Source organism: Haliotis rubra, unplaced genomic scaffold, assembly GCF_003918875.1.
Source record: "Haliotis rubra isolate DU_JTF1 unplaced genomic scaffold, ASM391887v1 Scf320, whole genome shotgun sequence".
NCBI lineage: Eukaryota > Metazoa > Mollusca > Gastropoda > Lepetellida > Haliotidae > Haliotis > Haliotis rubra.
In genome coordinates, this window is record NW_025766992.1 from 973,579 (window position 1) to 994,296 (window position 20,718).

General features: G+C 40.4%; 2 protein-coding genes and 1 long non-coding RNA gene across 10 annotated transcripts in view; all 3 read left to right on the top strand.

Annotated features, from left to right (window-relative positions):
• Window positions 1-1,905: 1,905 nt before the first annotated feature.
• On the top strand, window positions 1,906-7,401 carry LOC124283766. Of its 4 annotated transcripts, none has more exons than XM_046719786.1 (2): window positions 1,906-2,252; window positions 5,929-7,401. In XM_046719786.1, the coding sequence occupies exon 2, from the start codon at window positions 5,933-5,935 to the stop codon at window positions 7,247-7,249; it is 1,317 nt and encodes a 438-aa protein (XP_046575742.1). In that variant the 5' UTR covers window positions 1,906-2,252; window positions 5,929-5,932; the 3' UTR covers window positions 7,250-7,401. The 4 variants fall into 4 exon arrangements, with proteins under 4 accessions (XP_046575742.1, XP_046575741.1, XP_046575744.1 ...); XM_046719785.1 differs by having other exon boundaries at window positions 1,906-2,148; XM_046719788.1 differs by having other exon boundaries at window positions 1,906-2,142.
• On the top strand, window positions 3,115-5,916 carry LOC124283768. 2 transcript variants are annotated; one of them, XR_006900397.1, is made up of 4 exons: window positions 3,115-3,221; window positions 3,405-3,514; window positions 3,626-3,662; window positions 4,024-5,916. It is a non-coding gene; the product is annotated as an uncharacterized LOC124283768 (long non-coding RNA). The 2 variants fall into 2 exon arrangements; XR_006900396.1 differs by lacking the exon at window positions 3,115-3,221 and having other exon boundaries at window positions 3,260-3,514.
• Window positions 7,402-16,139: 8,738 nt separating the features above from the next.
• The window catches only part of LOC124283769 (integumentary mucin C.1-like), a 35,014-nt gene continuing 30,435 nt past the window's right edge, over window positions 16,140-20,718 (top strand). For all 4 annotated transcript variants that reach the window (XM_046719789.1, XM_046719790.1, XM_046719791.1 and 1 more), the window contains exons 1-4: window positions 16,140-16,183; window positions 18,696-18,740; window positions 19,463-19,545; window positions 20,193-20,264. In XM_046719789.1, coding sequence (XP_046575745.1) covers window positions 16,171-16,183; window positions 18,696-18,740; window positions 19,463-19,545; window positions 20,193-20,264 — 213 coding nt within the window. In that variant the 5' untranslated portion in view covers window positions 16,140-16,170. The remainder of the gene's footprint in view (window positions 16,184-18,695; window positions 18,741-19,462; window positions 19,546-20,192; window positions 20,265-20,718) is intronic.

The window sequence follows — 20,718 nt, forward strand, 5'->3', positions numbered from 1 at the left end:
ATCTGTTCTGGGGGCGGTGGGTATATCGGATCCCAATTAAATGAAGGCGGTCTGGAAACGCTTGCATCTGCACCTGAGAATCCAGTGATTGTGAATAGTGAACAACGCCGTCATCACATGCATCATCCGACCATCAACCATCACCAGAAATGATTCACACATTGTACCCATGTAGGGAATCGAAATCGGGTGTTCAGCGTTACGAGCGAACGCTTTAAACACCGGGTACTGAGCCGCCCCGCGGGTTTTCTTGGTACTCTATACCCATGTCCGGAGTCGAACTGGTGTAGTCGATATGACGAACACACCCACCATCAGGTCAAGGCCTCCGAAGTCAGAAACCGACGAAATAAAGATTGGCGAACGAGGATAGAGAGTAGGTTTAGTGCTGCTTCCTCAATATAGTTCCAGCTATATCACGTTGTGTAACACAGGTTACCACTTTGATACAACCCGCGAGCTTCATGGGTATAACGCTGACAAATCGAGTATCATAGTGAAGATGATTCGATCCTACGAATCATCTGTTCCTGGAACAAACAAGGGAAGTAAATCTACACAGGATAAGCTGACTGCAAGCAATGAGTAAGTGAGTTTACTTTTACGCTGCTTTTAGCCATATTGCAGCAATATCATGGCGGAGGACACCAGAAATGGGCTTCACACATTGTGTTCATGTGGAAAATCGAACCCTGGTCTTCGGCGTGACGAGCGAACTCTTGAACCACTAGGCTACCCCGACGCCCCTGCAATGGAGTGTTTGCAGAGAGATAAGAGTAAGGATCGATATACTGTCAAAAAATACTTTGCTGATGGTGAGTGAGTGAGTGAGGTTTTTGCCGCTTTTAGCAATATTCCAACAATATCACGGCGGGGGACACCAAATATGGACTTCACACATTGTACCCATGTGGGGAATCGAACCCGGGTTTTCTGCGTTACGAACGAACGCTTAAACCACTAGGCTACCCCACCGACCCCCAAACCGGTGTGAGGAGGCATGTTGTTCATGTGGGTGGGAGAATGATATTTTACACCTATATGTCTATGTCGAATATGTCGTAACCTGCATTCAACAGGAATTTGTAATGTCATATCAGGCAAAATAAATTTACCATCAACCAACACTGGAAATAATGTTTATCTTTAAATCACAATATTAAATCAGCATATAAATCACAATTATTTTCCTCATTGGTTCATATGAATTGAAATATATACACTCTCGTGATCACGAATATCTGCGCTTGGTCAAGACAATATATAAGGGGAGACTTAAGAAACACTTTGATCACATTTGATAACAACAAAACAAAATACGCAAAACTTAAGACAACAATAAAAAAAATGCAAAAAAACTCCAAACCCCATCATCCCTAAACAACCCCAAAACAAAACAAAACCCAGTGCAGTTATAAGGAATTCGAAGAATTTGCCGTATTTCGTTTTACACGTTTGCACTTAGATATACTCATTTTGTATGCAGTATCCTTATATAGAATGACTGGCGTTCTTCACGTCCGTTTAACGACAACCGGACTTTAACTTGTAGCATTGACAACAATTATATTTTTGTCCTTTTTCACGGATGTTATCAATACGAGGAAATATGAAATGAACTGTCTATCTAGTTCAATCTCCAATTCAACGCTGAATCAAAACTCAACAAAAGTCAACATTTAGTCTATCCCTTTGCAAAACGCCTTAACGATCAAAGGATACGTTTAGCCGTGATATGAATGTATCGCACATCACCTTGTAACCTCAACGCGAGGCTTTCACGCTGTTATAGACAGGTACCGCGTGTTTGTGTAAGGTGTACCACATATTTTTGTGTCAAGGAAGTACGACCAGTTCAGGAAGGGGCTTTTGATGACTTGTTGTAAGTAGGTTCGTATGATCCTCGTTGTCGCGGTGTCAGTAGGTTTGTGTTTTTGAATAGCGTGACTGGCTTTGGCTGATCAAGTTTAGTGTAGGATTTTCCTGTCAGTGTCTGAAAGGCAGAAGAATCATACTAGCAGTGTGCGTCGCGTTGCGTGGATATCCCCTGTTTTGTTGGCAGACATTGTCGGAAGATAAGACGGCCGGGCCGAGTCTCAGCATGTGTGTCCGGGACTGAGCGCGGCGGTGAAATACAGATATGTCAAGGTGACATGACGGTTGTTGTGATATACTTTGTGGTGAATAATGGAGGGCGTCTCTCTTTTGTAGCTGAGATAACGACTGAGTTTTGTACTGTTGGATGTGTTGAGGTAAGTGTTGTGTCAGATACTGTAGATTGTGTTGAGGTAAGTGTTGTGTCACATACTGTAGGAGGTGTTGTGGTAAGTGTTGTGTCAGGATACTGTAGGAGGTGTTGAGGTAAGTGTTGTGTCTGGATACTGTAGGAGGTGTCGAGGTAAGTATTGTGTCACATACTGTAGGACGTGTTGAGGTAAGTATTGTGTCACATACTGTAGGGCGTGTTGGGGTAAGCGTTGTGTCACATACTGTAGGAGGTGTTGAGGTAAGTGTTGTGTCTGGATACTGTAGGAGGTGTTGAGGTAAGTATTGTGTCACATACTGTAGGAGGTGTTGAGGTAAGTATTGTGTCACATACTGTAGGAGGTGTTGAGGTAAGTGTTGTGTCTGGATACTGTAGGAGGTGTCGAGGTAAGTATTGTGTCACATACTGTAGGAGGTGTTGAGGTAAGTATTGTGTCACATACTGTAGGACGTGTTGAGGTAAGTATTGTGTCACATACTGTAGGACGTGTTGAGGTAAGTATTGTGTCACATACTGTAGGAGGTGTTGAGGTAAGTATTGTGTCACATACTGTAGGAGGTGTTGAGGTAAGTGTTGTGTCACATACTGTAGGGCGTGTTGATGTAAGTATTGTGTCACATACTGTAGGAGGTGTTGAGGTAAGTATTGTGTCACATACTGTAGGAGGTGTTGATGTAAGTATTGTGTCACATACTGTAGGAGGTGTTGAGGTAAGTATTGTGTCACATACTGTAGGAGGTGTTGAGGTAAGTATTGTGTCACATACTGTAGGAGGTGTTGAGGTAAGTATTGTGTCACATACTGTAGGAGGTGTTGAGGTAAGTATTGTGTCACATACTGTAGGAGGTGTTGAGGTAAGTATTGTGTCACATACTGTAGGACGTGTTGAGGTAAGTGTTGTGTCACATACTGTAGGAGGTGTTGAGGTAAGTGTTGTGACAGGATACTGTAGGAGGTGTCGAGGTAAGTGTTTTTGTCACATACTGTAGGAGGTGTTGAGGTAAGTATTGTGTCACATACTGTAGGACGTGTTGAGGTAAGTGTTGTGTCACATACTGTAGGAGGTGTTGAGGTAAGTGTTGTGACAGGATACTGTAGGAGGTGTCGAGGTAAGTGTTTTTGTCACATACTGTAGGAGGTGTTGAGGTAAGTGTTTTGTCTGGATACTGTAGGACGTGTCGAGGTAAGTGTTGTGTCACATACTGAAGGGCGTGTTGGGGTAAGTGTTGTGTCAGGATACTGTAGGACGTGTTGGGGTAAGTGTTGTGTCACATACTGTAGAAGGTGTTGAGGTAAGTGTTGTGTCTGGATACTGTGGGAGGTGTCGAGGTAAGTGTGTTGTGTCACATACTGTAGGAGGTGTTGAGGTAAGTGTTGTGTCTGGATACTGTAGGAGGTGTCGAGGTAAGTATTGTGTCACATACTGTAGGAGGTGTTGAGGTAAGTGTTGTGTCACATACTGTAGGGCGTGTTGAGGTAAGTATTGTGTCTGGATACTGTAGGAGGTGTTGAGGTAAGTATTGTGTGACATACTGTAGGAGGTGTTGAGGTAAGTATTGTGTCACATACTGTAGGAGGTGTTGAGGTAAGTATTGTGTCACATACTGTAGGAGGTGTTGATGTAAGTATTGTGTCACATACTGTAGGACGTGTTGAGGTAAGTGTTGTGTCACATACTGTAGGAGGTGTTGAGGTAAGTATTGTGTCACATACTGTAGGACGTGTTGAGGTAAGTGTTGTGTCACATACTGTAGGAGGTGTTGAGGTAAGTGTTGTGACAGGATACTGTAGGAGGTGTCGAGGTAAGTGTTTTTGTCACATACTGTAGGAGGTGTTGAGGTAAGTGTTTTGTCTGGATACTGTAGGACGTGTCGAGGTAAGTGTTGTGTCACATACTGAAGGGCGTGTTGGGGTAAGTGTTGTGTCAGGATACTGTAGGACGTGTTGGGGTAAGTGTTGTGTCACATACTGTAGAAGGTGTTGAGGTAAGTGTTGTGTCTGGATACTGTGGGAGGTGTCGAGGTAAGTGTTGTGTCACATACTGTAGGAGGTGTTGAGGTAAGTGTTGTGTCTGGATACTGTAGGAGGTGTCGAGGTAAGTATTGTGTCACATACTGTAGGAGGTGTTGAGGTAAGTATTGTGTCACATACTGTAGGGGGTGTTGAGGTAAGTGTTGTGTCTGGATACTGTAGGAGGTGTTGAGGTAAGTATTGTGTGACATACTGTAGGAGGTGTTGAGGTAAGTATTGTGTCACATACTGTAGGAGGTGTTGAGGTAAGTATTGTGTCACATACTGTAGGAGGTGTTGATGTAAGTATTGTGTCACATACTGTAGGACGTGTTGAGGTAAGTGTTGTGTCACATACTGTAGGAGGTGTTGAGGTAAGTGTTGTGACAGGATACTGTAGGAGGTGTCGAGGTAAGTGTTTTTGTCACATACTGTAGGAGGTGTTGAGGTAAGTGTTGTGACAGGATAATGTAGGAGGTATTGAGGTAAGTGTTGTGTCTGGATACTGTAGGAGGTGTCGAGGTAAGTGTTGTGTCACACACTGTAGGTGGTATTGGGGTAAGTGTTCTGTCAGGATACTGTAGGAGGTGTTGAGGTAAATGTTGTGAGAGGATACTGTAGGAGGTATTTGGGGTAAATGTTGTGTCTGGATACTGTAGGAGATGTTGAGGTAAGTGTTGTGTCTGGATACTGTAGGAGGTATTGAAATAAGTGTTGTGACAGGAGACTCTAGGAGGTGTTGAGGTATGTGTTGTGACAGGATACTGTAGGAGGAATAAAGGTAAGTAACCACGTCAGGTTCGAAAGAGTGGACTTAGGTTTGTTTTACTGAATATTTCAATAAATATTTGTACAATCATTTCAATGGAATCATGTGTTAGCGGCAGATGGAACTAAATTCACTGTTATATAAACCGACAACAATTCTAACTCAACTGTTAACGCTTTGATATAAACTCTAGTTGACAGAATAGATACATACAACCACAACTTTGTTACTCGCCATACTATTTCACAATATAAATAGCAACACCACGGAAGGCCTCGATGGTGAAATGTCAATTTGATCCACACGTAGAATATATTTGTCAGTAGCAGTATCCAGTATAACAGTGTGTAGCCCAAGAAAAATATTCAAACATATTTAGTAAAAATTGCTGGTCTATAACATGATATTTGGACATCTATTTTCCTGATCTAAAAATGCTTTCATTTACTAAAATTTTATATCTTTCGATCAAGGCACAAAAACTATTTTCAGGTGTATTTGTCGGTATGTTTTAACTTAGTTACCGGTAGATCGGGAGGGAAAGTGTGCATGCACCTAATAAGCATTACCAATTTAGGTTACTGTGTGTATTTGTACACTTGTGTAATTTGCCATTTCTATCACCAAAACTAGATATCATTACAGTCGAACCCCAATGTCTCGAACTTGGTAGAGACAACTTCTCGGTTGTGTCGAACTCATCAATCTGTCCCTGCTAATTTCCTCATATTTATCATTATTTCTATGCTGACGGATGTGTCGAACATTCGGATAAGTCGAACCATTCCCTTTGTCCAGACTAGTTCGACACAACGGGGTTTGAATGCATTTACTTGGGATCATTATAATAGCATATATTGTACACCATGACTTGTCGTTTCAGTGACATGTTCAGCATGGCCAGAGAGAGATCGGGAGACACGTACAAGGAGTACACGACTCTACAACAGCGGCTTGACAGGCGCAAACAAGACTTAGACACGTTAATCCAAAGGCGAGAAGCGTTTGTGAAAACGAAGGATGACGTGACGGCAGGCATACGTAAAACCTTTGCGAAAACCAGAGAGTTGTTGGATTTAAAAGAGCAAAGCCTCGTATCACATATCGAAAGACGGACACAGCGCGAGATGGAGAGTCTTGATTCCTTTATTGCATCTGAACGACAGGAAATAGAAAAGCGTGAGGAGATTTTTCAAGATCTTGTCAATGACTTACAGAGAAATGATGGCGGCGGTAACTGTGACGCTGAGAAATTCATACAAGAACTACGTCTAAATGATTTACAGCCATTGCCGAAAGTCCCGTTCATTGAAGCCAAGAGCCATGATGAAGACGTCATTGACTGCGTTACCAGGCTCCAGATTTGTACTGTTCGCTTTGTGGAGGACAATGCGCCTAATTCTAAACTTGTCAACAAGGTGTTGGTTGTTTTCGACGACGATCCTCGTGCCTGTAATATTAAAGACATCGCCGTCCTTGGGGGTGAGGTGTATGTCGTCATCATGACAGACTTCGCAAACAGACGGGTGAAGGCTCTGTGTGGGGAAGGGGGAAACTTACCCCAGAGGAAGCACAAGTTGGACATGAAGCACGGGCCGTGGGGTGTGACCAAAATATCTGACTTTGAAGTGGCAGTGACTGTCCCGGAGGAGAAGAAAATTGTGTTTATGCGCGTTCTTGACGATATGCATGTGAGAAAAACTGTAAAAACCAAAAGGAAATATTGTGGAATAGCATCCCTTGCAGACGGGACCTTTGCAGTCTGTTGCGAAGACCATCCATCAGTGGACATTCTGAATATGGATGGTCAGTTTATGAAAGACTTGTCGAAATATTACGCCTGCATGTTCAAAGCTCCGTCGTCGATATGTGCCACAGCATCGAAAAGTCTAGCTGTAACGGATTCAGTCTTCAAGTGTGTTATGATAATCAGCAAAGACGGTGAGCTCTTGACCACGAAGCCGTCAACGGCTGATAGTTTGAAGTCGGCAGTCGCTGTTGCCTGTGACGCATCTGGTCACGTCTTTGTTGTCGACAACGTTGATAGTAACGTCATCATGGTCGACGAAGAGGTTTCCAGTGCTGTAGCATCTGATGTTGCGAAAGGCAAAGTGAACACGCCCACAGCTGTAGGACTTGATAATGCGGGTCGTTTGTACATTGCAGATGACAAATTTCTTATGGTGTTTAAAATCACATATTAAACTGGAGTACAGGCACATGTACCTTCAGAAAAACAGAAACGATGATAAGATACGCTGCAACAGCCAATGAGTGAGTGAGTGAGTTTAGTTTTACGCCGCACTCAGCAATATTCCAGCTATATGGCGGCGGTCTGTAAATAATCGAGTCTGCACCAGACAATCCAGTGATCAACAGCATGAGCACCGATCTGCGCAATTGGGAACCAATGACATGTGTCAACCAAGTCAGCGAGCCTGACTACCCGATCCCGTTAGTCGCCTCTTACGAGAAGCATAGTCGCCTTTTGTGGCAAGCATGGGTTGCTGAAGACCTATTCTAGCCCGGATCTTCACGGGTCGCAACAGCCAATGTACTTTGGGGAACGTTTTGTACTAATAAGTTGATATCCCGACGGAGTAGTACCTGTCTTTCGTGGAGACTCCGGACTCATAACAGGGTACGTCACAAAATAATATTCAGTCACTCTTCTAGTTACAAGGAGAACAGAAACTGACCATTTAATTATTATTCTTACTTTGCAAATGTATAGTTTCGTTCAATATTTATTCATGGAAACAGTCATAAAATGTTTAATATTTTGTTTGTTTGGATCTTCCATGTGACTCCCGATTGTGTCACAGCATCGAAGTGACAATTGTGTTTTAACGTAGAGCAGTTATATTCCTAAAGTCTTTCCCTTGGGAGCATAACTTGACAACGTTATACCTTAACCAAACCATTTTTCAGAAAAGGAAGCCAATTCTTAAAGTCATTCTTTGTTTTCGTCAATGCAGTACTTAATCCATATTACACAATTATTGCGTTTAACACACTTACAGGGACGGTGGGGTAGCCTAGTGGTTAAACCGTTCGCTCGTGATGCCGAATATCCCGGTTCGATTCCACAATTAGGTACACTGTGTAGAGCCCATTTCTAGTGTACCCCCGCCGTGATATTGCTGCAATATTGCTAAAAGCGTAAAAAACAACAACATTCACTCACTCACTCACAAACCTATACTCCATACCATCAGCATAAGAGAAAACGTGCAGAGTGTTACTTTTACTTGGGAAATGGAAATCCCAAATGCAACTAGTTCATGGCGACCTTTCACTGTTCTGCAGTGTTATAAACATGGAACCTACTTCCATGGAAGAGTGAGTGAGTGAGTGAGTTTAGTTTTACGCCGCACTCAGCAATATTCCAGCTATATGGCGGTGGTCTGTAAATAATCGAGTCTGGACCAGACAATCCAGTGATCAGCAGCATGAGCATCGATCTGCGCAATTGGGCTAGCCCGACCACCCGACATGCTATTTTGGGGTTTACTTACTGAGTGCATATAGCAAATTCAAACATGACATCATTGCTCAGTTACAGTAAAATCATCACTTTACAAATTTCCAAAACATAATTATCCAGAAGGGGTTTGGTAAAACCACAGAGGGCTATTAAAGCCACTTGGTCAGAGTAAAACGTCAGTATCGGGCGTGACCACTATGAGTATCGATAACAGCTTGGCAGCGGTGACCCATAGAAGAAAGGAGATGCCGAATGCTGTCTTGAGGAATGTTTTGATACACTTGCTGAAGTGCTGTGTGCAGTTCTTGTAGTGTCTGAGGTGGCAGATTACGCTGGCGTAAAGAGTCGCTCAAGATTATCCCATAGATGTTCAATGGGGGACAAATCCGGTGATCGAGAAGGCCAAGGTAACAACTGAACATTGTTTTGCTGGAGGAAGACCTGTCAAACACGTGCAACGTGAGGTCGAGCATTCTCATGCTCCAAAGGTCACGTTGATGTAGGGAACGACGTGACGTTGAACTGGTCTTCTGGCAAAAAGTCTGACTTTCCATAGCAATTGCACACTGTCTGGTCGGAGATTCGGAGCAGTAGAGGTCGACCTGACCTGGGTCTGTCATTTTGTATCGTGTCCATATGATTGAGATGGTCTGTCTGGACACGCTGAAGTGCCTTGCCACATGATGCTGCAATGTCTGTCCTTGGAAACGGACGATGGCGTTTTGTCGCTGAGCTTCTGTCAGTCTTTTCATTCAGTTGTCGTCCATAGTGGCCTAAAGCAATGCATTTGTTGTACCATTGATGTGGTTTTTTAAAACCTACAGTCATGGGCTTCAGCTCAAGGTGATACATAAGTTCATGATGCTCGTGCATTTCATGCAGGGTACGTTTTAGCGATTGACTACAGACGTGAGTGTAACGTTACGTTTTTGTTAAACGCTTCTTTTTTCAAAGGTTTTGTCGTCGCCAACCATTCTCCCACATGCTGGGATTCATCATGGATTGGTTTGTGTCAAATATTTTCCTAAAATTCAAATTTGTCCTCTGTCAAGTTTCTTTTTTTTAAGAGTATATATTATCAATAGTGTTGTTTGAAGCACCAATGTCCATCACAAGACGCTAGGGTATGGTCACGTGTTGAGGCCAAAAGGGTTTAGATCCTTCTTAATTACTTCACATGTGTGTATATATGTATATGTATTACTCATCCGTTGAAGATATCACTGTTTAATCATTCTACTATGTTATTACACATTATGTAATAACATCGCGTGCTGGCGGAACTATTTGCACTCTTTCACATGACCAAAGTAACGTGATGAAAACAAACTGGCGGCTGTCATTCACAAAACATCTCGAAGTCGCGATATTCAACTGTTCTTTGCTCGGTTGCGTGCAATAGCATTTTTATAAAAATATGTTGGTTGAAGTAATTTGGTGCCTTTTCCATACCCCTTGTTTATTGAAAACAAATTAAATTAGATCGACTGATGTTGACAATCACAAATGAAATGTATTCATACGCGTGACCCGTGATATGACGGCGTAATGCACTCGTTCTGTGAGTTGAAATCTGACACATTATTTAGCTAAGGTTGGGTGAGTAATACTTTACCTTTACTTTACGCACTTTAGAATTGAAATGTGTGAAACAGCAAACCAACCAAACAATATTTGGCTGGATCAGGACAGCCTTGTGGTTATCGGGGCTGGATTCCTACATGTGTGGAAACTCCTATGTGTGAAGCCCATTCCTGGTGTCTCCCTCCTTTGTTTCAGTATTGCTAAACGTGGCTCACTCACTTCACCAACCCTGTTTCTTTACACATTCGCGGGGCGGTGGGGTAGCCTCTTGGTTAAGGCGTTCGCTCGTCACGCCGAAGATCTAGGTTCGATTCCCCACATGGGTACAATGTGTGAAGCCCATATCTGGTATCCCCGCCGTGATATTGGTGGAATATTGCTAAAAGCGGCGTAAAACTTTACTCACTCAACTCACTAACTTCACACATGCGGTTACGTCAACCTGATTCAACAATCTGAGACATGAATCGACCTTTTACGGGTGCATCAGATACCTTTTATGAATGTATATTAATTGGATTTCACAATTTGCCAATAGCTGACTGAGTTTGGTTTTTACGCCGCTTTTAGCAATATTCCAGCAACATCACGGCGGGGGACACCAGAAATGCAATTTGCCAATAGTCTAAACTCAGTGAAAGAAGTTTATTCAACAATGAGTCAAAACGTGGTCTCACATACTACAAAATACAAGCGACAGCATCCTTTCCATAAACATAAGAAATCTCATATGTTCATGAATTACTCATTACTATTCAATGGTATCTATATGAAGTGTCTGCAAAAAGCCTTATCCTATCCTGTCGATGGCATCTGTCATCATATACTCATGGAACGGAATAAGGGAACACATGGAAGTACAAGTGTTCCTTTATTTTTCAAGGTTTCTTCACTAGGTACGTATTGCACTGTGAGTGAAATTCTGGAAATAAATAAAGGAACACTTGTACTCTTATGTGTTTACTTATTCGTTTCTATGAGTATATATACAATGTTAAGCGTGGGAAATATACCATACAAGATTCAAATAGGCAACTGCAAAACAACATGTATTTTGTCTTGTCCTCCAAATGTCCACTTAAAAGTGTCAGAAAACAACACAAGGAACTTTTATTACTTCTGTGTGAAAAGGATTGACGTTACTGACTGACTGACTGAGTTTGGTTTTACGCCGCTTTTAGCAATATCCCAGCAACATCACGGCGGGAATACCAGATATGGGCTTCACACAACGTACCCATGTGGGGAATCGACCCCGGGTGCTCGGCGTGACGAGCCAACGCTTTAACCACTAGGCTACCCCACCGCCCCAAGATTGATGTTAGCTGAGCTTTATTTCTCTCAAGGCTACATAGTATGGTGAGGGTTTACTGAGGTCAATACATAAAGTAAGTAATTACGACATAAAACTATTTAAAATTGCTTAATATAGAGAGACAAAAAGTTGACAGTTTAATCAAATCAGAGACGTTTTTACTTTGAAATAAACTCATCGTTTTAAATACAGATGGTCTCTTTATGTACAGTGTTGGAAGTAGTGACTTTCCCAGATCGTTGAAATAATTACAATGAAACAAGTAGTAGTATTCATCTCCAGTATCATTTGAAACACATAGGGTATATTTTCTATTACAAATATCAGTTCTATCAAAAATATTAGACATACAGTTTACGAAACGCACAGCTCATGTTAACAAAGCGCCATAGCGTTATACAATATGAAACGTGTCAGTTCTTGTTAACACGATGTAGAAGTAGGCGCTTGAAGCGTGAGTGAAAGTTATAAACTTCCAGCAATATCATGTCGGAAGAAACCATAAATGTGTGGCCGAGATGATTTTATATTTGTTTTGTAAATATTTTAGAAATATGTTTTGGGCCATTAAGTGCCTGAACAAGCTATAACACTTACACAGTATACAGAAAGTAACACTAGATTTACCCAGCAATAACATAACTCTTAACTTCACCATAGCCACTGTCACTCTAATGACAAGCGCATTGCATTGTCTGCCTTGTCCCATATCCTTATTATGTAAGTCTCCTTGCCTACAGGTCAACTTTATTTCATCAAGCAGTTGTCAGATACTACTCTTACAAATCAGAGGTCTTACACATGTTATGCTGAGCAAATAGTTTGGCTTTTTGTGGACCGAGTGGCTGTGGACCTCACATCTATTTATGTATATATAAGGTCAGTTTGTGTTTTGCTTTCATATTTATGTATTTATAAATATGTCTGTATAGTTGTATATGAATTAAATGCATTAAGTTAATGCATTGATAAGATATACTTCTCTGTTGAAGCAACAAATTAACTTGCCATTGAGTGTGTGTTATTGACTAGTAGTTCATAATTAGTATATAAGTATATTTAAATGTTCAGATATTCTACCAGTTTTGAAGGTAATATAATTTCTCTTTTAATCCATGATACTTATGTCGTATATTTTTATTGCCATATTTCCTGGTTACAATTGTGTAACATTTGTAGAATATCCCGATTGGACACTGACGACTTAATAAGCTGCCAGCTCATTGCCACACAGTGGTAAGTCAGGTGTACATATTGTATATATTGACTATATATCTTGACAATTTGTGGAGACAGTAATGTGTCGGCTTCCTAAGCATACATTGTAATCTGCACGAGTTAATCTTTTCAGTTTAACTGTATCCACTGTTCCCTTTTGTATATTATTCATGTATAATTCATAGATGTTATGTGATATGGCTGGTGTAATTAATTTATCAGATATTTTAATAGTATTTTGATATAATATTTACAGAGCTGGAAACTGATTAGTAAACTTTGTTTACACAAAAAGAGATTGCTGTCGGCTCACAACCCAGTAGCTGTTCTGCGTTATTCTTCCAACTGGAACCTCGTCCGCTACTACAAATGGACTTCACACATACTACCCACGTGGGGAATCGAACCCGGGTGTCCGGCGTGACGAGCGAACGCTTCAACCACTAGGCTACAATACCGCCCCATTTGTACCATGCGGGAATGACAATAATAACACACACGGGAAGCAGGAGTTGTGTTGGTGAAACAAACTTCCAGCCTACTTAGGTGACAATACCAACATCACAAGTTTCAGATCTGAACTGAAAACCCTCATGTTCAAGAGAGCGTACAACTAAGCGGCTTTGAGCAGTTTTCTGGATTAAGATGCTATAAAAATGCCTAACTTATTTTTAAGATTATTATTATTTATGCTAGTTAATGACAGGCGAATAATATGTCAGCTTCGAGGCTTTACCCTCAGGTAAGCCCTAGGCTAGCCAACCGCCCCGGACACTTGAAGAGTAAACCATACTTGCTCAACACACAATCTTAATTACAGAGAGACGGATGCTTCAGAAATCTATGATTCAATCTGACAGACATTGCCAGTCAGGCAACAGCGCCTACCGATATTCCTATTTCTCAGATTTCATTGGTCACCGATCGAATTACAGGCCTGGGTTTGACGTGGTCTTCGTAGATCTCCGCGGAAGTTTTCTGCTGTATATCTTATCTTTAGTTTATATATTCAGAAAGGTGGGTATTATTTTTCATTTAACATAATATTCTCATTACAACACACACGAGCCGTGGCCTTGAATCATGTTCAGTTTCAAGATTTGATAAGAGGTAACATTAAAACCTTTCCCATACTCACAGGAGTCGATTGAACAATCCCGAACATTGTGGTCACGTGCGAATCATCATCAAACAGTGAAAACAATGATACCAGCTGTACGCGGAATGGTGAGCGTATCCTGGTCCACCAGTCTAGTAACAGTGGTGAGTGAGTGAGTGAGTTTGGTTATACGCCGCTTCTAGCACTATTCCAGCAACATCACGGCGAGTGTCACCAGAAATGTGTTTCACACCTTGTATACATGTGGGCAGTCTACTAACAATATGCCATTGCAAGTCAGCATCTCTTGTTAAAAATGTACAAAATGAGAAATCCCATGTTAATGAACATAAACTTAGTACTATTAACTATTTGCTTGCAATATGATGACATGTCCCTTCCTCTCAAGATACATGCGTTGAAACTGTGATGTTTATTGGTTTGCCAACACCATACACACGGTACAGTGCAAGAAGGGAAGGAGGGGAGACGTCTCCAGACTTCGAGATAAACTGAGGATTGGATTAAAACAACATTTGAAAAAAGCAAAACTCATTTAACTTATTAAACAAGTACGCATGAACGGATAAAATAACCGAAAATATCCTAAAAACCTCTGCTGCACTGTATAATGCACGGATGCTTAGCATCTCACATATTCTAATCTTGTCGCCGATTAAAATCCTGCAGTAAACCGAAAGAGATTGATGGTATGTTGCATAGCCTTGAAACTATCAAACCCAATAGGAATGGCAACATGTAAGCAAACGCTGAAAGGCTCAAAATCAGTCTGGAAATTTTCTCCCTCTCACCTTTGCCTAACGAGTGAATGAGTGAGATTAGTTTTACGCCGCATTAAGCAATATTCCAGCAACATCACGGCGGTGGACACCAGAAGTGGCTTGACACATTGTACCCATGTGGAATGATACCTGGCCTTCGGCGTGCAGAGCAAACCACTAGGCTACCCCACCGCCCCAGAAGTGGTTGATAGGAGGTGATGGCGACTTAATGGAAACGTGTCTGCTTGCATAACTGTCTTGCTTAGCCAGACCCTCAGCGGTAGAAGCTATGTGAGGTAACATAAGTTTTGATGTTAAAGGCTTCATCGTTGAAAATGAAACAACGTGAACCCACAGTCGAAAATTCTGTTATGATATTGTTTTAGTAGTTGTTGTTTAGTTAAAACACATGCCCTTGATATCCGACATGATACATTAATTTCAAAGGCATAAACTGTGACATGAACACATTTGAATTATTAAAATGTTTGCCTTCCAAAGGAAATATCCGGATGTATTACCAAACCAGAAGATTCGGAAATGTCAACACATATTACAACTGAAAGAAATGTGTTTGAAATACTCCATGATCAGGCGTGTACTGACGCATCAGCTTTTGACTTCAGGCTTGGAAATGTCTGGAAATCCGGTCTTAGCATACATGAAATAGGTGCTTGTACATACGGTAATATACGATGTGTGTATGTTTCAACATGGCTACATATGACATAGTGACCACCTAAGCAAACATCGGGAATCGTACGCAAATCCGGTCATAGCATGTATTTCCTACTGCCTTTACGTTTGTTTCAATGGTGGACAATACGACATTTTGTCGCCTACATTGTTTTGAAAACTGTGTTGGTTGCATCTGTCAAATCGATGACTTTGTGTGCTGGCGATTAACAGCTTACATTGTACTCTGACAGTGTCTTATCGTGTGCAATACACGGATCTGCATGATCTCCTTTAGCGAAAACTTCTACCTAATGGAGACAATTATGCAGATTTGATTTTGTTTATTGTTAAACACCCTACTCAGCAATATTCCCGCTTTGTTTGTCGGTCTGCAACTAATCTAGTGTAGTCTATGACCATCGATCTGCGCAATTGGGAACCGATGACACGTGTGAGCGAGCCTGACCACCCGATCTGAACTTTACCTAGAAAGTATAATTCTAAATATAACACGTGTTACACGGTTCAGAAATGTGACCCAAGTTTGATTTTAACAACCACTGATTCGTTATAAAATGCAATGTGGGAAAAGCAAGGGGCGGTGAGGTAGCCTAGTGGTTAAAGCGTTCGCTCGTCACGCCGAAGACCCGGGTTCGATTCCATAGTTGGGTACAATGTGTAAATCCTATTTGTGGTGTCCCCGCTGTGATACTGCTGGAATATTGGTAATGGCGGCGTAAAACCTTATTCACTTACTCATTCACTGACTGAAAACAAGTTATATGTAGTCCTCATCCACATTGTTGTCGACATCGAGATGTTATGTAGGTCATCAGAATACAACCGTCCTGTAGTGATGCACAATAGACGTCAACTATCATCAAGCCAAGTGCGAGACACAAGAGGACATTGATAAGCTCCACCCAGATAACAGGCAGCTGATAACATCGGACGTGGCTACAATGGGAGCACACTGTGAGTAATATTATTATTTACTGTTACTTGTTCAATATATTGAATTTATAGAAAAAGGTACATATCTGTACAATGATATTTCAATCCTGTCATTTAAAATTACAGGAATAAAAATGAGAATTATTATTTCACATATCTGATGTCAAAGTATAAGTCTGTACCGACAGACCCCATCGAGCTCGTATCGATAACAGTGTTGTACAGCTTAGTGGGTACTTCCTATGCAGTGAGGCCAAAGGTCTTTCAGTTGCCCACAATATAAGGCCCTCTGTCTCCTATCGCTTTCACAAATGTGAAATATACATATTAAATTATTGTATATTATATTGTTTTGTCAAACTGCTATCGATTTCACAAATGTAAAATATACAGAAATTATTGTTTATTACATTTTTTGTGTGAAACTGCTATCGCTTTCATGTAAAATATACAGAAATTATTGTTTATTACATTTTTGTGAAACTGCTATCGCTTTCACAAATGTAAAATATACAGAAATTAGTGTTTATTACATTTTTGTAAAACTGCTATTGCTTTCACAAATGTAAAATATACAAAATTTAGTGTTTATTTCATTTTTGGTGAAACTGCTATCGCTTTCACAAATGTAAATTATACAGACATTAGTGTTTATTATATATATTTTTTAAATGAAACAGTGTTGAGTATTTATATTCATAGCAGTGTTATTAAAGAACTGTCGGTAATGCTAGAAAAATGCTTTTTGACTTATATTTAAAATTCAGAGGTATTACAGTTACTTAAATAACAAATATCACTTTAAGAAACATCTACCTAATGTAGACCGAGGGAATAAATTTTGAGACATGCCCTAAAACGTGTTTTTACTGATGGAAATACCAAAAACTTAGAAAAATAACGGGTAGTGGGACGTTATTTGATACAAACATTAACTGCCTGTGTTACGTCATCAGCATGCACGGTATCGACAGGTGAAATTGACACCTAAGCACACGCTCGGGCGAGGGGTCATCTCAATAGATATCTTCTTCAAAATGTTTAATATGTGTACGTATAGTATACGTATTGGTTATGTAAGGGATCATTTGTGTATGTGTGTTTTTTGTGAAACAAACATACGAATAACTGTACATTGGAAATAATCCTATCACTTGTGTTATCTTATCGATTGATTGTAGAAATGTGCAACTTTTTAATAAATGTTTTGCATGTCAACAGTATATTTCATTGCAAAAATATGGATGTAATTCGGTCAGTTTAATCTAGTTGTGAACTTTGGCCAAATATTTAACGAAGTCACTGGTGTAGCTTTTTTAGAATATATATATTCTTCTTCTCCTAAAGCATGTAGACCGCCCGTCTAAGTACTCCCTTGTCAAAGTTGTCAAGGGTGGTTTTACGTCCCGGTTTTGCTTTTGAGACGTTCCCTGTCTTGTCTGATTTGTTTACAATATTGTAAACTTGTTGGTAAGACATACCAACAGCTCTGCAAGTTCTGCATTAAACCATTTCTATACTAATGAAATGTTTACCTCTGTCTTTTTCAAGCACAAAAAACTTATAAACCTGGGCCTCCTTTCACAAAGCACTAAGGTGATTGTAAGTCACTGAGGTAACCTTAGTGCAGTGTTAAAGAATGGGAGTTAAGGTCGACCTTAGTAAAGGTTGCTTCGTGAAAGGGGCCCCTTTGCAATAATCGTCTGCAAATAGTTGGCCATAGTGGACGCTGTGATAAAGATGTGCATGCATGACGGGAAACTTATTTATCAAGACTTAACATTTATATTAATATTTCTTCAATAAAGAAACCATAATTAAGTAAAATAACACAAACATTCAACATTTATTTGTTTAAGAAAAACGTTAATTTATATTTTTACACCACCTGTATTATTAGCATAAATGTAAAGACTATTTCAGATTTCTGTTGCTGAACTCTGAAAAAAATCTTAAGTTCTTGTTTTGGTACCAAATTCTCTCCTGTAAACTGCCCTTTAAATGCATGGGAATGTTAAATCAATTGAAATAAAAATTAGGTACACTATTGGTGAGTTGATATATTGACAACATTATACATTTATCACCTTTCTAAAGATATTAAGGCTAAAAAGCATTTTTCTAGCATTTCCGACAGTACTTTAGTTTGTGTATCAAACTACTGACTTAAAGAAAGGATCATGTTGCATTAAGCATTGTTAAGAAACAAGCTGTAGACTCAAGACTTCTACTTGATTGAAATGAGTGTGTAGCAGAGGTATGTTTTCTTTTCTTTTCAAAAAAGAACTTAACAAAAAAATATTTTACAAATCATTTTACTTGTTTTAAGGCAATGTTGTTGTTGTTGTTGTTGTGTACAACTACTCTGTGACTTAACATAGCGGTAATCCCTTACGGTAGGGGAGTGGACCAGGCTATTCATTAATTAGGGGTGACCAGCATGGCCCAATTAATTAGTGTGCTATTTTTATCTGCTTATTGAGAGGTCTGCGTTATGGGAGTAAACCAAACTGTCACTCATCTCGTTTATCAGGGATCATCACCGCGGTGGCGCTGGTCGGGCTGGGTCAACTGTCAGGTATGTTACAAAATGGCGATATAAACAGAGATAACAATATAGGGAGTCGATGGCGTTTACATCGAAATTAAAAGTAATCTATCAAAAAAACAAAACACAATAAACAACAAAATAATCCATTGCTCACATAAACTCACAGATGTGAAAGAATGAGGTTGTCTTATCGCCGCTGTTTACAACGTGTAAGTAGTAAACGTGTAATAGTCTGTCACGCAGTCCATGAAACATCTACTATCTTCTTAAGGTAATATGATATTTCTTTCTGCAAAGTTATTATGTTCATGTCCGATTGATGTCAATCTATATCTCTAAAACCGAAATCTCTTTGTGCTGTCCTCAAAGATGAGTGAGTTTAGCTTTACGCCGCACTCAGCAATATTCCAGCTATCTGATCTCTAAAAAAATCTAGTCTGGACCAGACAATTCAGTGATCAACAGCATGCGCATCGATCTGCACAAGTGGGATACGGTGACATGTGTCAGCATGTCTGCGACCCTGACCACCCGATCATGTTAGTCGCCTCTTACGACAAGTATGGGTTACTGAAGATCAATTCTAACCCGGATCTTCACGGTTCTCTCAAAAATGAAACAGACACACCGTGATAAAACTGATTTAATATTTCCTAAATGACACAAGCACGCACGCACGCACGCACGCACGCACACACACGCGCACATACATACATGTATGTATGACGCTGTACTTGACTATTTCTCAGCTGCCGGTCCCTGGTGCTACAGATGTGACGAGGTGTTCGAGCCCGCCATCTGTGGCCACATCCAAAAGTGTGAGGACAGCGAGGTAGGTAGACAGAAGATGGAAAACAGACCCATGAAAATTGATAATTATTCATGAAGCTACACAGTAATGTCATCAACACCAATACTGTGACTTCTCGTACCCGCAGCGTTTACTGTACAGTGACACCACTGTCGACAGCAACGTTCCAGAGGTCGTCCGAGATGAACACATCTAGGACATCAACCGAGCAATTTTAACGCTTGGGGTAGATTGTCAGTAGATTTGACATCCCTTATTTTGTCTCAGACGCTTTGTCCTCTGCTCGCTTCCGAAGCTATCGAGATAATACTCAAAGGGTATATGCCGAAAGTTTGCTTCATTTGGGATCGAATTTCAGAACACTTTTGAAACATCGATACAATTGCGGTTTTTTATGAATGAAATTTAAAGAAAGGAATTTGAAATACCGAACGCTTTAGAATGGATTTACTGTGGAAAAGCCTGTATATTGGGGTCTTATATGGTCAATTGGAGCCAAGTATTTGTCAGTCGTGACAATTTTGGAATACAGGCAAGAATATTCTAGCAAGAATCGCCCAGTATGCGGATAGTCAGAACAAACGGGATCTCGCCATATGCAGCACATCAGTAAATTGAGTGAGATTAAGGCCTAGACAATCAGTATTTTCATTGACGTCTTGCCACAGGTTTGTTTCACGGGATCCCACCCAGGTCTGAATGGAGGAACACAGTACAGATCAGGATGCAAGCCGAAGATTGTGAGTATAATATAATATATGATTCTGCAGTCATTATTTTCTGTTTCCGGGACCCGAACCTACAAATCGTGTCTAATGAGATCTGGTGACTTCATTTCGTTCATCACTTGGTCCCAGTCATGTCATATTGTAAGAGCCTTGAACCATATTGGGCCATGTTTATTAGGGAGATATAACTCTCTGTAAATGGTCGTAGTATTTTTGTCTTTTTAATGTATGACTAAATCCCAGCATAAACGCCAATGGCTGAAGGGATTGTGTAAATCCATCTAGGGTCCATGCAGGTAGCAAAAGTAATGTAAGTCCCCATAGGCCCTAGTATGGTGATCTACCTTCAGTTGTTGGCGATCAATAGCCCATTTTCATATTGTATTCTCCAAATATAATTTTCTAATTTTAAAGATATATGCTAGCTTGTTTTACCTCATCTGTGATAATCTAGTGGTTTTACTGT